Source organism: Chlamydotis macqueenii, chromosome 18 (genome assembly GCF_036417535.1).
Source record: "Chlamydotis macqueenii isolate bChlMac1 chromosome 18, bChlMac1.mat, whole genome shotgun sequence".
In the NCBI taxonomy this organism is placed as follows: Eukaryota; Metazoa; Chordata; class Aves; order Otidiformes; family Otididae; genus Chlamydotis; species Chlamydotis macqueenii.
In genome coordinates, this window is record NC_141573.1 from 10,324,714 (window position 1) to 10,341,736 (window position 17,023).

General features: G+C 47.7%; 1 protein-coding gene across 1 annotated transcript in view; it reads right to left on the reverse strand.

The window, feature by feature from the left end:
• Positions 1 to 4,300: 4,300 nt before the first annotated feature.
• The window catches only part of COX10 (cytochrome c oxidase assembly factor heme A:farnesyltransferase COX10), a 102,806-nt gene continuing 90,083 nt past the window's right edge, over positions 4,301 to 17,023 (reverse strand). Inside the window, exon 7 of the mRNA XM_086762274.1 lies at positions 4,301 to 6,605. Coding sequence (XP_086618400.1) covers positions 6,163 to 6,605 — 443 coding nt within the window. The 3' untranslated portion in view covers positions 4,301 to 6,162. The remainder of the gene's footprint in view (positions 6,606 to 17,023) is intronic.

Sequence of the window (17,023 nt, forward strand, 5' to 3'; positions counted from 1 at the left end):
TTACGAATGAGCATCGACTGCCATGCGCCTGTCTGCATCTGGGCAGCCAGTTCCCGTTCACTGGCACAAGAGGGTCGGTGGTGGAGCCTGTCCTGCCCGGCTGGAAGCTCTGTCCTCCGCTGGCACCACGGTCTGGTCTCTACCCCGCCCCACCCACAGGGATGCCTCTTTCCCTCTTCCCCCTTCTTGCTTTTCGGAGGAGAAAGATGGGGAAGATGTCCCCGCTGGTCCCGGTTAGGGACAGTTTGGTCAGCCGGGGAGATCAGAGCCCTTCTGTTTCCAATTGCTCAGGCCAATTCCCCAAGCCTCTGCTTCTGGTTAAGGAGAAGACAGGGTACAGCTACAGCTGCAGTTTAGATGGGTAAAAGTGATGTATTTTATAGCACATATGTCAGGAAAAAATGTATCAAAGGAAAGCTGTAGTTAGAATAGAAAGTGTTAAAAAAGGGAGCGGGGGACAGAAAGGACCTTGCCATGTACCTTAGACAGCAAAAACGGGAAAAAAAAGCTCGGCCACCGAACTGCCCCAGTCTCTGTGGCCACACACACTTCTGAGAGACGTGAAAGCCTCCCTCGGGGTACGGCTCTCTGCCTCGCTCAGGGGGCAGGACTGAAGCAGGGCTCCTAGAAAAAATGGTAATACAGGTATGAATTCAGGGCAACTTCCAGCTCTAGGGGGAGAGCGAGGCATCCTCCTTTCCAGGCACCTCGTCGTAGTCCTTGTGCTCCCCTAAAGCAGAAGGACCACGGCAGCAGCTCCCCACGAGCTCCCCAGTACGGGCTGTGCCTACCACGCTCACAGCATCTCTTCGGAGGTGTCAGCAGCAACACTCAAACAAGCGTTCAGGAGTGGTAACCTTTCAGGGACTCGTGGAAACATGCGGTGCCTTCCCAGAACGGATAAATGTACCAACCTGAACCCACATGAGCCCGCTGCCAAATCCTAAGTTCTTGCTCCGAGGTCTGGAGGTGCCAGAACTGGTTAGGAGCAGTCGGAAAAACATCTCCGCGTTGTGGGAAAACAGCTTGTTTTGCCAGCCTTGTTCTGCGAAACAGTTGAACTGTGCCTTTTTGAAACACTGGAAAATAAACCCCAGCCCCAGGCGCTGACCCAGGCTGGAAAATCCTCAGCGCAAACAGTTAAAGTCTGGAAGCAGAACAGCAGAGGTGACAGAAAGTGTACGAGGCAGAGCTGATGAGAGACGTTACTGCCAGCTCTTTCGAACGCATGTGCTTCTGGTGGTGGTCTAAATGGCTTTGGAACACCGTACGCATGCTGTGCCTCAAAGACCTCCTTTTCCTTGGGTCAGGGAGAACTCGGCTGCTCCGGGCAGGACAGCATCCTTGCGACACAGCAATCCAGACCAGCACAAGCCCTAACAGAGCACTGAAACCGTCTTGTGCTCAAGTACTCCAAACTCAGTTGACAGAAGGGTTTGGAAGGCAGCTCCAAAGCTTGTTAAACTTTGTGTTGAAGCCCCAAAATCTGTAGTATATTTTCTGTAGTACATTTATTTCAGAGGGAACTAAAAACCATCGATGCACACCACCCATCAAGACACAGTTTGAGGGATTCTCATGGAGGAGAGTCCTCACCAACGGCACTTCTGACCTCACAATTCAGTTGTCACCTTTGACTCCAAATTAACAACAGGCTGTTTGGGAGATGATGAACAATGGAAGCAAACTCTTGCCTGATCTTTGGCAGGGCCAAGTGCTGGACGCACACCTATGGGGGACAAGCCCTGCCCTGCAGCACTGACCTTCTCCATGACTGTGAGAAGAAATAGCAGCACCAAGAGGCAAACAACTGTCCCAAGGCCACGCCGCCAGCGCTGGTGGCATCCTGCATCCCAGGAGCCCTCGCCGGGGCCGGCTCTTTGCCTGGTTAAGAAATACGGCGACTAGAAATGCCATTGGGGACAGTCTGCAACGGAGCTTCTAGTGTTACCACCTCCCGCAGGGCTGCTTGGTAGGAAAACAGTGCTGATATTTCTGTTTTAAAAGCAACGTGTTCTGTAGACAGGCTGTATTTCTAAGGAAGGGGGAATATCTAATCACCTCTGGAGAGCGACCAGGACAACACACTTTCTATCTGTAATGATAATAATTCCTACTAGTATCACTCTGTTTCCATTCCGACTCCTGTGGGATCATCGGGACTGAAAAGGACGTGTGTGTTTTGTGTAAGCCTTGAAATGCCACGGCCTGGCTGAGTGGGAAACGCTGCTGGAGCCAGGAGAGTGTGAATGTGTTACTCTGCTGGGGCAAATTATATCGGAGATTGATACAGGAAGTGAGAAAAAAACAACCCAGTGGGGGAAACGAGAAGGGAAAGAGCTATGTGCGCAGAGATTGGGTTTCCTCATTCATACTGGAAAAAAGCGCAGAGCCCCACCAACTGCCTGGCTTGCTGGGATGCCTGCCACGCTGAAGTACGGCAGCGTGGTCACGCAGGACCCGGCGGCTCCTCGCCAATGCAGCAGCTCCAGGCAGCGCAAAGTCGCGTAGCTCAGCTCCCCACACTATCCCGCGAGGCAAGCCCTGCGCTGAGATGCTTTGCTGAAGGTCAGGGCAAAGAGGAGACGTGGGGTGGAATCTAATCATGAGCCATCGCTCTCTTTACGGGGCCGTACAGAATGGGTATGGGCTGGGCAAAACATGAGCCGTTTACTCATCCAAGGAGGTGAAATATCATTGCCCTGACTTTACAGATGGAGTGCATTTCTTCAACAGAGATCTGGAAAAAATGAAGATCCCCCGAGCCTCAGGGCTACCGTTTTATCCATAAAACCACACAAAAGGTTTAAAGTCCAGATAGACTAAAACCAGCTTCGTCTTCTTGAGTTACAGGCTCGGACTCCTTTGTGAGCTTCGGCACAGGTTTCTGGCAGTGCAAAGTTACTCGCTGTAACAGCAACACCCAGACGGGACCCCCTCAGCTACCAGCAGACCCAGGGGCTGGAGGGACACGGCACATCGCTGCTGTTTTTTAATTACCACATAACCAGCAGGTATTCTCCAGGAGGGACAATTCATGGGGAGATCCTGAGTAACCAGGAAAATGGGATGACAACCAACTCATAGTCAAGTTCTCCAAATGGAACAAGAAAAAACATCACAATTCTATGTAGGAACTGCCATTTCAGATTCAAGGAGCCAGGCAAAGCCTGATGCTTGTACAGCCCAGGACGGAGATGCAGGAAGCCCAAATTTAACTCTGGGCACTGCCCCGGCTGTGCAAAGCCATCGCAGCAAGACACTCTCATGCACCCCACCTGCCTCCTTCCCTGCAGAATTTAGGCAGCAGTATCAGCAGCGCAGGAGTACAGATGGCCGACACCCAGGCCAGACACCCTTGGATGAGGGCAGACAGCTCAGCATTTTTTTCATTTCCATAGTGGCATCAGAAATATCGAAAAGGATCACTGAGAGCACCTACTGTACTATCTGCCCATAACCAACATTTCAGTTTGGCCATGTTTTTATTTTCAAAGTACGTGCAACAGCAAAAATTCCTAAAGACAGTAAAATTACAGTAGGCAACTTCATCCATGCTTGATACACAGCCATTGTGGAGCACAGCAGAGAACATCATCTAGGTAAAAAAACTTTTTTTTTTTTTTTTAAATGAGGTATTTCTTACCTTGAAATCCCAGATGCACTCATTCTAAAACCATGCTCTCTCTCCAGGCCAAACCAACTGGGTGTGGAGATGTTGGTGCAACTCTGTGACCTGCACTTTGCAGACACTCAGTGATGATTATAAAGCTCCTGTCTGGCCCTAAAACCCATGAATGTTACACATTTTGGCCCAAGAAATGAAGATGACTGCTCTTCAAAACTGAACCACAGGCATCTCCTTGGGACCTTTAATCAAAATTGAGTTTGTCAGGACAGCACCCCGTACTCGCAGGCCATTCTGAAGCCTGGCTCCATAATGACTTAGAAGAAAACCACAACCCTCCTGCTTCAGCACCACTTTCTGCCTCTGGGAGCAAAACCTGTGGTTTTTGTGAGCCATCGGCTCTTTCCAGGTTCCTCTCCCAGCTAAGTGTTGACCAAATTCTTTGGTTCTGCACAAACCCATTCCATTCACACGCAACTTGGTTTCAGTGTGATTTTTGCACAATAAACCTGTATTTCGCAAGCTGTCCTTGCTCTTGCAGAGATCAAGGAGAATATTTTTGCTGCAAGAAATGCCACAAAACTATCAAATACCTTCACAATTAACTGAGCTGTACCAGAGTTTCAATCGTAAGTGAATTGTTTCAAACAGATTTTGAGCGTTCATCTCTCTTTTTTTGCACAGTATACTCATTTTATTGCAGAGAAGACTGGACGCACTTTTAAAACAAATTAAGGAGTTGCACAGTTTCCAGACATTTCTACGAAGTGTTGCCCACAGTAACCCGAGTACAACGGAGTCTGTCAGACAAACAGCACCAGAGAACTCAATCCTGTCATCTGCAATCACTTGAGAGAGTCAGAAAATCTTGCAACCCGTTATTTAGGAGCCATGTAAAACAGGTGGCTCTGCCCCTGCGAGCAACTCCGCCAGCAGAGCAGAGGTTAACCGTGGCACTCCTGATTTACACCGGCATAACCGAGACCAGAAGTTGGGCTTTTATCGTGAAAGCAGTGAGTGAAGATTTTATGTCAGCGTGATACGCATGCGGTGGCAGATTTGTGATCTTTCCCGAAGGGCTTTATTTGGGATCAGGTTAGAGAGCGTCTCCCGTTTCAGGTATTGCTGCGTCTTTGGACCGATGCGCAACCGTGCTGCCCAGTCCCTCTCCACATGGGAAAGAAATCTCTTGGCCTGAAAACACATCAAGTCATGACAGGCACTAACAATAAACTCTAACACAGTCCCTGTCTACCCTGGATGCTGCTGCGTTTGGAAGCATCCCGGCGGTCACAGCCAGCCCCAGGCAGGCTGACGGTGAGCCACAGCCTCGCAGCGGGATCACAAGCACCTCAGACCGTGGCTGAAAGAGTTCTTCAGCATATCAGTTACAAAGATAACGCATTTTCCTAGTGCGACCATCCACAGTAATTGCTTTTGAGAGACACTGGCTGCACCAGCAATTTGAACATTACAATATCAGATACAAATCCAAAACTTTTTTCTGTAGAATGTGTTTCCTTTCTGATTCCGTACCCCAAGCGAGGCCTGCTCTCTCAGCTGCCACGGTGCGATATTAAACACAGCTCAAACTCCTGGTGCAAGTCGAGCTCATCTGAGGACACCAAGACGGAATGGGCTGGCACAGGACACATCAGCACAGAAAACTTTTACAACTACCAGGCTCTGGCTCTCACCTCCTACACCTCTTCAAAGCTTCACTGACATAAACAGTCACGGCAATTTTTACCGGCTGAAGATCTGGCAGAGGGCTCAACTCTGAGGATGTAAAACCACACAGGAGTCAGGAATTCCCCGTGATGGAGGTACAGCAGCACGGCTCAGAGCGTGTTCAAGGTATAAGTGCAGAAGAACTCTTCATCTGGAGGCTGTTTAAATGCTGATGTGCAGTGTGCTGAAAGACAGTTTTCCTACTCCTTTAGCATTGTGCCAGCTGTATGAAAACTAAAAATCTACTGGAGTGAATGGGAACCTTGGGAAAAGTAGCTGATTGAAAAAAGCCTCAGAAACTGAAGGCTTCCGCGTAAATAACAGAGCGGGGACGGCACGGATGAGACAAGAAGAGTTCACCCAACCCACCATGTGCCTCAAAGCGTAATTTGGAGAGGATGCCTGGGGAGCAGGGGTGATAAATCATTCATCTGTCGCTTCCTGACTGCTTCGCCAAGGCTGCCAGTGCTGGCGGTTAGTAAGTGTGCGCTTGTGACTTGCTAACGAAAAACCTATCCATGAGATGAGAGACCACAACTCATGGAGACTTTGGAAGGCCATCCCAAAGTGATGTGCTTCTGACACAGGCTAAATTTTAATTCGTGATGAGTGAGTGAGCCTGAAGCCCGTGAATGCTTTAAGCTCTCATGTCCATTCCCTTTCAGAAGAAAATAGAAAATTATCGCATGAAGTGGTCGCTAGGCACAAATGATTCTTTCTCAAACAGAACCCCACAGGTTTCCCCCTTGTAATTACTAAAATACACTACCTGACATGTCTCGAGGATGACAAGTAATTGACATTTAAGGCAATCTAATTTCCATAGCCCTCCCATGATTTCCACCGAGCAGATCGCCTTTGTCTTCCTTCTCTAGGAACGATTTCTTGCAGGTGAACATGACCAGCAGAAGCATTGGCAAATGCCACAGACTGCAGAAGAAGAGCTTCCTGGAGCTGCTGCGGTCCGCATCCCTGTAGAACCGAAAGCCGAGGTAGGAGATGTAGAGGTTGAGAGGGAGCGAAACGACGGGGAAAGTCCACGTGGTGATGTCGAGAACAGGAGCCAGCGTTGAGAGTCCGATTAAGGCCAAGCAGTGACGCAGAGCCACCCGCCTGCACAGCCCCGGGTGGGTGACGGACATCATACAGTATCCTCCTCGGGAGTAATCTTCCCGCAGATTCCAGCTCAGGGCGTTGAAGTGAGGAAACTGCCAGGAATAGAGGATTCCTCCCAACAGCAATGCACCTGCAGTGGGAGGAGAGAAGGAAACATGCGTTAGCGGGCAACTGCAAGAAACCCTCTGCAGATTCGGGCTGTATTTACGAAGGAGCAGCGCTATGAGCCTGTTACACCTCTGTGCAGAAGGCAAGGCGTGCTCTGTACGATCAGGCAGACAAGGGACAGTTTTTAGGTGTTTACAAAGGGTTGCGCATGGTGGTGGTTCTGTTTCTGGAGCGCTTAGTTTGAAAAGCATTTCAGCAAATCACTTCCTCCTAACGAACCATCACTAATTGGTTTCTGCACCAATTCAGTCTCTACCTGAAGTAAAACTGATGGAAATGGAGCAAAATTGGACAAGAGACTGTTTTCCTGGGAGCCTCTAGCTTCCACTCCCAGGCTCCCCAGTTAGCGCGTCCAGAGCAGAGCGTCACACTGACCAGAAGCAGGGAGCCCTGCTCAGTGACAGCAGAGGAAGAGGATGAGCTGCTTCCTCCTGGGAAAATACCAGCAGCATGGCAGCCTGGAGCACGGCTGAGCTTTCTGTTTGCCCGTTGTGTGAAGGGAGGGAACTGCTCACGGCATGAGAGCGCCTTGATCACAGACCCTGGGCAGGCAGCAGAACGGGCAGACGCTGCTAATGAGGTGACAGTAGATGGAGAACGTTTTACTCCTTCGAATCATACCCTAAGGACATGGTACAGGGCTTATCAAGGCAGAAGCAGCTTACACGCTGATTTCAGCAAGCTTCAAGGAGGCTCTCAGACTAAACTCCCTTCACTAATTTTGTCTGAAGACACAAAAAATCCCCAAGGCTGTTGCACATTATGAGCATTCCTGGATTTTCCTTTTGTTTCCCCAGCTCCCAAACACTCCGCTCCAACAGTTAACACTTTGCATCTCCCTGCCTCCACGAGCTCATTCTCTATGGAAACGACTCCTCTCTTGGAGCCAAGAGTCTATCATTTCCTTAATGACTTGACAGAAACAGCAACACTTATCTGCACACAGGTTAACGTCTTTAAATTCTTCCCTAAATGCTCACTTCTTCCTCAGCGACTGCTCGGGGTCTAACAAAGAGTCGCCGTCTCCTTTGAACGGCTTCGGTTCACGTCTTCCCTCCACCTCCTCTGGCTCTGTGCTCCTCCGGGCTGTGCGTGCCTCGTTCTTAACAGCGCATCATACACTGGTGTTGTCATGCAAATAATAACCAAAGTTTGCAAAAGAGCCTTTTTTTTTTTTGCCCTTCAACCAGTGAAGGAACAGCCCATTAGACTGTATGTGGGTTTCCAATTGCTTATGTGGTTACGTGCTTCCAGTGGTATAAAAGACCCATCTCATCGCTTTTTAAAATGAGTGACAAATACTCCAGGAAGTGAGGACATGCCTCTGAAAGCTGATTACATGAAGCACGGAGACAGGCGCTCACATATTGGGCATGAAGCTTTCAGAACAACATTGCCTGCACAAATGGCAGGTGACGTCCTGGACCAAAAATGCCTGCAAATCCTGCCACTTGATCCCATTGAGGTCGACTTGTGGGGTGGGGATGCTTAGCGCCTTCTCTACACTGGAACCTTTTATGACAGTTGAAAATGGTACACCCCAAAATTACCATTAATTCCAGAAAATCGTGGCAAGAAAAGTAATTTTGGCCCAAAGAAAACAGAATCTGATTCAGTTCTACTGAAAGCTAAGGAGTAGCTCTACTGAAATAAATGGAAATAGAACTCAATCAAGGAGCAGGACTCCCTACACCAGGAGAAACGATGGGGAAAATGTTCCTGTAATATGTCATTGTTTAGCTTTTTCCTGTTCTTGTAAAACCTATTACCGGAGGCAAGATCCCGAATGTGATAAAGCTAAGACAGGAATATTTTTCAAGTTTCACATCTGAAGTACTTTACAGACATTAGCTTGTCATTTTTCAGAACTTAGGAAAAGGTAAGCTACAATTATCCGTCAGCTGAGGAAATGTATGTAGACGGAGCCAGGGCCAGGATTCAGAGGCAGAGGCCGTCCCCGCTTCCCACGGCCACGGCCCAGCGGCTTTCGGCTGGCATGTCCTGCACCCCGTGTTTCACCCTTACCGCGGGCTTCGCTCGGTCAATGGTTCAAACATTGTGTGCAGCCAAGCTCAAAACACACCCTAAACCTCAAACACACAAAACCCTGACTGTAACACCATTAAAAACAAAAAAAAAAAGTCATCTGGAGAAACTTTCAAATGCAAACAGACCAACTAAACCACTTGAGGCTGGGTTCCCATTTACAAAGCTCTGGTTTTTACATGCAAGCCTTTGGAATTTAATTACTTTGATTACATTACAACCATTGAGATAACTGATATTTTACAGAGAAGCTGAACAGTAAAACAATTTAATAGCCCATTATGAGGATTTTAACTGACCCCATCTTTTTGTTAGTCTCCCATGGGCCTTGGATATCCCATAATTTCCTCTGCCCAGGTTGAGACTGTCGGGCTGTCAGAGATTTTTCAGTGTCACATAGGACTGACGCCTTACACAGCACAGCACATGGCGTAGTACGATCCAGCACCAAACGAGCCCACAGTAGGAATCCTGTCAAGCCCAGAGCAGCCGCTGCAATACTCATTAATTACTGGATGAACGTTAACTGTGTCATAATTAGGTCAGCGTTGTTTTGAAGCAATAGTACAGTGAGACTAACTCTGGAGAATTACCTGGTTGAAAATAGCGCAGAGTCTACGCTGTTGCTTCCATGCCATTCCCAGCAGTTTGGGAACCCAATTTAAATAAGGCAAATTTCCTTTTTCGCGATGGAGTTTATAACAAAGCGAAGACCAGAGGAGGTCGTTCACAACCACATCACACGGAGCTGGCAGGGAGCTTGTGAAAGCAAAGCAAGCCGTGAGAGCAGAGCCATCGCGCTTGCTTTGGCAGCGGGAGACAGCCGGCGCCCAGCGACGCCACAGCCCTTGGGCTCCTCGGCGGCACGTGAAAAACCCAGGCGCAGGCAGATCAAGGTGAAATTCATATTCAATCTCTCCCCTTTTCTGCAAGTGTTTATAAATTGCAGCATCTCCAGTACCTGGCTTGTGGGTATCACAAACTCTCTGGCCTTTTTGGCCAAATTTTTAACAGCTGCAAGTTTTGCCCATTTATGATCACTTCCAAACTCTTCACTTCTCCAAGAGTGAGAACCTGGGACAGCTGTGAGCAGACACTTACAAATCCTGATAACGTGGCAGATGGGTCCCGTTTGATTTTGGAAAAAAAAAAAAAAAAAAAAAAAAATGAAGTCTACTTAGGCAAACTGGACCCATGTCTCCATTATTCTTCCACTCTTGTGTGCAAAATCAGTATAAGGTGTTTTCTGGTTGAGTTCCTATTGTTTAATCACTTTGTACCAGCTCAAATAATCTCAAAAGTTACAGGACTGCAGAGAAACAGGTAGGTCCTACAGCATCCACAGAGTTAAAGATACATAACAGGTGTTACAGTTCATCATGAATTTTAAGGTTCAGCTTTTATTTCCTTTCCTAAATTCTTTCAGAATTATTTAAACAGTAATAATATATCTTCTTTTTAATAAACAAGAACAAGCTGAGATTTTGATTTTATTTTAATATCTAAGATAAAGCTAAAATGTCAGCTGGCATTGACGAAGGTAGAAAATGGTTCTTTCTTTCTGTAAATATATTTTTATCTAGTGAAATACTGACACTATAAATTGCACTTTTTCTAAAACAAAAAAAGACACTAAATTCCGCAGTCATTCAGAAAGTGCTTGACAAGACGTTTTAAGGTTCAACAAATTTGGGTGAGACTTGGAAATAACTGAGAGATGAGACTTCCAAAAGCGACTGGTGATTCTGGGCTTGCAGACGGCAGGAGCTGACAGTCTACTCTTCAGAATTACAAGAGCAAGAAGCACACCTCTCTGAAGATAAGTTCTTCACGGTGTCAGGAAGACCATGTGGTACCGCCAAACTTTGATGAAAATTTCAAGTTTTATTCCTTTTCAATCAATTCACGACGACCTCACTTGCTGGGTGGTCCAAATCTCAGGCGAGGGAGCAACCTCAGTGCCTGAGCCCGTTGAGTCCTTGGCCTTGCTGTGAAGAGCAGCACCTAAGAGCAGGAAACTGGAAGATGGTTTTTAGGGTGTAAGCCCTCGCAAGGTGCAGATGCTGACCACTTAACACATGGAGAAGAGAGCAGAGCAATCAGGTAGCAACATCTGCTTGTCCTGTCCATCCTGGGCTTGCACCAGGACCAGTGAGTGACCCAGGGATGACACGCTTCAGACCTCAGTGCGAGTGCCCCAAACTACTCATGTCCTGTACAGGATACAGAGTCCGTTTAGGTCTCTGCATCATCTGGTCAAGGAAGAGTGGGCACACTCAGTCGCTGACCTATCAGTGCCAAGGGAAATCACGTCGGAGGAAGTAATGTTAGGATCCTGCTTGACTGTCCCACACGGAAGATACCACTCTCTCGATTTGAGATATGCCTCTCTCATGCTGGCGACACCTTTCATCATCAAAGAACTTTACACGCTGTACAGTTGGCACATGGAGCAGGCATGATGATTTCACCCGCAGCTGAATTATTTCAGCTGCCTGCCTTAAACAGGGCACAATAGTTTGGGATGATCCAATTGAAACTCTCCAAAAAAATTCTGAAGGCAAGTTCTTCCAGGACAGAAAAGGACCTGAGCTACAAGAGGGCAGAGGCTGGAGCACAGCACGTCAATGGCAGCACCAGCCTCTGGAGTGGGGCCAGCTGGAGTCCAACCAGCCTGGGCAGGCTGATGAACGCAGGCCTGTCTGCACAAGTCAAGGCAAACACGTCCAAGGTTATCTACAGAGACTGCTGTATCGACATCATGTTCCTGAAAACACACAGGAGATGCACAACTTCTCATTGCTCCTTAGACAACACACAGTGCCTTCCCTCTACACAGTGTTCTGCAAACCTCTCGTATCACGTCACGCTCCAGACAGGACAAACACCTATTTACTTAAACAATAAAACAAAAAATAAAAGGAAGGGGAAGATGATCTGTAGCATCAATTCAAGAACGCGCTCGCTCCTTCTGTCTTTGCTTTTGTGCTGCATATGTATGACTGGGAAGTGGCCAACCAGGCATTAAAATAAACATGGAATGGTTAAAATATCAGCTCCAAAACAGATGTTGAAATCTCACTGCATTTCCCAAAGCTAGTGTTTACTGCCTTGGCAACCTAAGAACGCTGTTTTGCTTAAAGCACAATTTTAGTAATTCTTCTGCCTTGAATAATGTGAAGGAATTTTAAAATTATTTCCAGACTTTGGTAGCTCCCTGAGTTATTAGAGGAAAGCACCGGCCTTTTGTCTCTAGGAAACTGGTATGAGTTTGGCTGCTGTCGGCAGCGGAAGGCTTTGCTAGTTTAAGCTCAGCCTTTTAATGGATCGTCGTCAGGAAACAACCACACACCGTTTTACTTGATAGCGCACGACTGGCTCTGCTCCCTTAAAAGATGTTGAACAAATTACTCCTCTTTAATCCAGACAAGGTAGATTAGAGCTCCGAGACTTGACTTGGCCCAGCTGTATCCACCTGCTCGTGAGCAACCGTGCTGTCTCAGACCACATTTTTCACCTTTTCTACAGGAAATTTAACTTAACCGCTCTAAAACTCCTCACTGTGGTCCTGCATGATTTTCACAGGATGTTGCGCTCACAGGAAACATCCTGGATACATCCGCAAAGCTTTTATTTTCTATCTTTTCTTCCGTGCTCGTTCACAAGTTTAACGCAGCAGCCTTCTCCAGAGATTTCTGACTCTGCAGCAATTAGGGGGGTAAAGAAAGATTTCTGAAGTCTCATCAAAGCCTTGTTGCCCATTGCAGATTCGATGTAATGCTAAACATCACAGATTATTTGGAGGAGTTGGTACAAATGTTCCGAGTGGACTGGAGAGTCATGTCCATAACACAGCTGTGATGTCCTGACACATCAAGACTGGTTGATTAAGCTGGCGGTGGCATTTTCGGTTTGTGAAGGAGAGCTGGAAGGTGCAATAATTCCTGTCTTCCCTTCAGCTTCTTTTGGTGATGGAAAATGACTCCTAGGGTAAAAATCAATTGGCCTCCAATTCCAAGCGTTCCAGACACTGCCCTGACACAATCGCTCCTGACGAAAAACGTCACCTACTATTTAATTTTTCCCGTTGTCTCTGGGAGTAGAAAAGGGATTAGCTTTACAAAATTTACATCTTAATTTGTGATTATGAAGCCTTCTCAAACACAAAGACAGTTGGGCATTATCTAGTCACGAACCTTAACTAAACTGTGCAGTTCCACCCATTCCACCACTGTGGCATTTCTTACCTCAGCACCACAGCAAGGCAACAACCGGCACTTCTCTTCCAGCAGGAAACAAAAGCAGATGCTACTGCTTGTGTCGGGTGCCGCGTGAGAGGCTGAGCAGCTTTGAGAAGGAAAAACTGAAAAGTAGTGCTTCTAAAGCTTTGCACAAGGTCTCTGGGCTGCAAACAATGGTGGCGGCTGTCAGCGCCGGGCACGCACAGCTCCGTGCGGGGCCCTAATTGTCAGCCTTCAAGGTTACACGGCCATGTAAACGAAGGGCGAGGAGGAGAATACTGGAAAACTCAAAAGCTTCATGGTCATGGGTTTCAATAGCTGCTTCTTTTGAAGGATGGCACAAAAGGCCTGTGGAACAGGAGCATCTCGGGCCGTGATAGACTCCTCTGCCACAGCGCACAAAGGGGAGGGGATGTTGGCCGTGCATCCGCCTTGTCTGCAAAACAAAGGGGCGATCCTTGGTGTCCTCTGCGAACGGGAAATGAAGTTGGCAGTGGGGTTTTTCACCTCCAGGGAGTGTTCCTGGGTAACGCCTTTAACTGGAGAAAACCCGATGTGCTCGGGTACGCTGGCCATTCAGGGAAAAGCCGTGTGTGTGTGTATGCACGCAGGCACGCACACTTTGTATGACACACACCAGGTGACTACGGCCGAAAGCCTCACGGGGAAACACCTTTCATTAAATAGGCAAGGCTGAGAAAAACAACAACGCCGTACATAATTGGTCTCCGCCAACCCCAGCAAGAGATGCCATAAAAAAAGCGAGCCTGTTGGGTAAGATGAAGATGTGGTCTTTGCACAGACCATTCGGAAGGATTCGCCAAAGGACCAGACTCAGCAGAGGACTGGAAACCTCCAGAGCCATGCGGGGGCTCCTCATCAACCGCCTCTTCCAGGCTCTCTGTGGGATCCCACGTTGCCGAGGGTGGGAGCCCCTCCTGCAGACCCCCCGTTGTGCTTCTCCGGCGGGTGCTGTGTCACACACGCGGGGCACGGGGGCTTCCGCGCAGCCCCATCCCCTTCCCGTGCCCCACAGCCACACGTGGGGCAGAGAACAAACGGGGTAAGGGCACGTTGCCGGTGAACTCCTGGGGTCGGTCCCCCAGGTGTCCCAGCGGTGGAACTGCCACTTCTTTTGTCGCATGTGAAGATGGAAAGGGGGAAAAAGAATAGCCCACTGTTTTTTGTCCTAAATTCAGACCAGCTGCTTACTAGTATTGTCCCTCTGCCTCGGTTTTTACAGTTTTTACTCCAAGAAAGCACACTCCTGGGCCCCCAGCTTCCAGCTCTCACATGTCAGAGACATGAATATCTCTGTTTCCTCTGAAACAGACCACAGATTCTGTCATCTTTCATCTGAGAAGTGAAACCCCAAAAAGCTGAGTTGACCAGAGGGAGTTTATAGCCGGAGCCTCCCCTGGTCCTGCGGCAGGACGGCGGAGCTGCCCTGCTCCCGCGGCGGCTGGCCCCAGACCTGCTCCCACATCAACGGGCTCTGAAAGCTCCAAGTGCTTAACTGGAAGGGACACAAAGATCTCCAAGCTTATTTTGCATGCAATTAAGCTGTTGCTTTGCTCTCCCTCCTCCTGGCAGACAAGTGCTACGCCAGGGAAGGCAGGAGAGACTCCAGCCACTGACAGGTCGGGTGCAGCCACCCCCCACTCTGTTCTCTTTTTTTTTTTGTTACTGAAACCATCCATCTGCCAAATGTCACCAGCTGATAAGAACTGCCCAGTTTTAAATCCCCATTTGTAAATAGATGTTGGCTGACATAATTAATGTCTACCATACAACACAATTTGAATTACAAAGTGAAGGCAATTTAAAAATCAGCCTCCTCATGATTACAATTGATACTCAGCCTATAAATTCCATAGCCCCAGGAATTATTTAAATTTCTGAAAATGAATGAAAATCAGTACAAGATGTCTTTCAGGAAAGCGAGACCAGAAGTGGAGCATCTGAGATAAACTAAATAGTTTCTTGAGATAAACATTCTTTGGTGCAGTAATACCTATGGCTCCAGGCCACCGCGGGTCTGTAATGTCTGTGGGACTGTCAGAGCTCTTATCTGCCATGCCACTGCCACCTACTCGGAATAAATCCCCTTAACTGATAAGCACATTATGCTGAGGACCCCTGCTTGTCACTTCCATCCAGCTGGGTGGTTTATACGAACACCAGGGCACCGCATCGCTCCGCTCTAAGACACCGACACCGCTCAGCGCCTGGGGCTGAGCCTTCAGTGCGTAAGCACAGGACGGTCGGTGGAAAAAGGACAAAACGTGTAAGGCAAAACACGGGCTACGGCACTTGGACACGCTTACCCCAGATCGAGTTCTTTTGCTAACCAGAAATAACAAGTTTAAATGGACAAGACGCATTTCCAACAAGAGCGCTGCAGCATTAACCAGAGGAGAAAGACCAGCGGCACAAGAGCAATTTAAAGTGTGTATCACGCCAAAATAAACGGCTCTGTTACTTCCTAAGGACGCCTGGACACAGGCTCAGGAGCAGCGTGGGGCAACCAGGAGCCCTCCTGCACCGGATCCTGCTCGGGAGGAGCATCCAGCACGGAACAGGACGCTGCCGAGCTTCTCCTCTTTTTCCTGTCTTTAAGCTATTAAGGCTTTAAGTGAATTTCATTATCTCCCGCTAGTCCTTCCTTTGTAAAATCAGGAGAAATCATTTGAGGGCATCTAGATTTACTAGAAAACCAAACCTCTCTGGAAATAAATAGTACCACAAAGGAGCAATGAAATCTGCTTTCAAGGAAGCAAACGTGTTACTGCAAATCACAGCTTGGCAGTGAAGTTCTGCATAAACACACCAGATATGCGGGAGTGATAGCCACGTGATAAATTACATTTATCGTGCACTTTTGACCATCTCACCTGCGCTTGGCTCCCCCAGCAAGGAAATGTTAACATCTGAGATCTTTCATCAGTTTCAAACAGCTGCCATTAAAAAAAAAAAACCCACACAAAAACTCCCAAACCTACAACAAAGAATTCCACATCTTCCCAGAGATAACCTTATCTTTCTCTTTTGAAATGTGAGGTTTTCCCTAAATTACGTTGGCAAAAAACCTAGGGCTGGGGGCAGGGTTCAATTGGGCTTAAGAGCATATAATTAAAGTTACCTACGGGGGCAGAAATGGAAGCAAGCATCACTAGGAATCGCCATAAGATCTGCAAAAGATGTGTTGTGTAAGAAATATCAGTGAGCGTTTGCATCACTGGAAACAGAAGGGTCCTCGATTTTTATCTGCAAAATATGTGATATTTGTTTCTTGTGCAAGAAACTGTCAAGGTTAATCTTTAAAATAAGGAAGTTATAAACCAAATGAGGACAAATTACAACAAGGCTGCTCCAATCCGAGCAGCAGATAACAAGATAACTTGTTATCCTCTCAGGAATCAGAAACCAGGAATCACCTCCAGCTCTCTCAAACGACCACGAGCATCTCACAGCAGTAGCCGAGCGCAGACGTGGCCGTCCTCGGGTACCGCGCACTACGGCGTAACACTTGGTGACCCCCCTCAAAGGGGAAGGAAAGGTCTGCACTTCAATATTGTTTTCCCTACCACCAGCAACGTGTACAACAAAGTGGCTGCTGTGAGATCACGAGGAGAGAAAATCCACAGGAAAATGGAAACTCAGAAACCCACCAGTTCCGCGGTGAGAACCTTCCCTCTCATTAGCTTTCTAACTCCCTTCCCTCACATTCCTCTGTTATTGAGTGGAATAAGCAATCTTTTTTTTTTTTTAAACGAGGTGCAAATGCATTTTCACACCTCTACCTAAAATGAGGTTAAGTCACCAAGCTAATTACACATTATTAATGAGTTCAACAACTGTGGGCAGGCTGGTTAGAGAAGGGCTGCGGGTCTGCACGCCGTGTGCGTACGCACGTGGATGCGCGCTTGTCCTCCACACGGGTCCGATGCTGCCAGGTGAACTCAAGTCTCCTTTGCAATAGTAGAATGTTTCACACCCAAAATGACAGTCTACAATGCAATCCTTTTATTTTAAAACCTGTTTGTGGTTTTTTTTTCTTTTTTTAATAGTGAAATGCACTAAAATATTACAT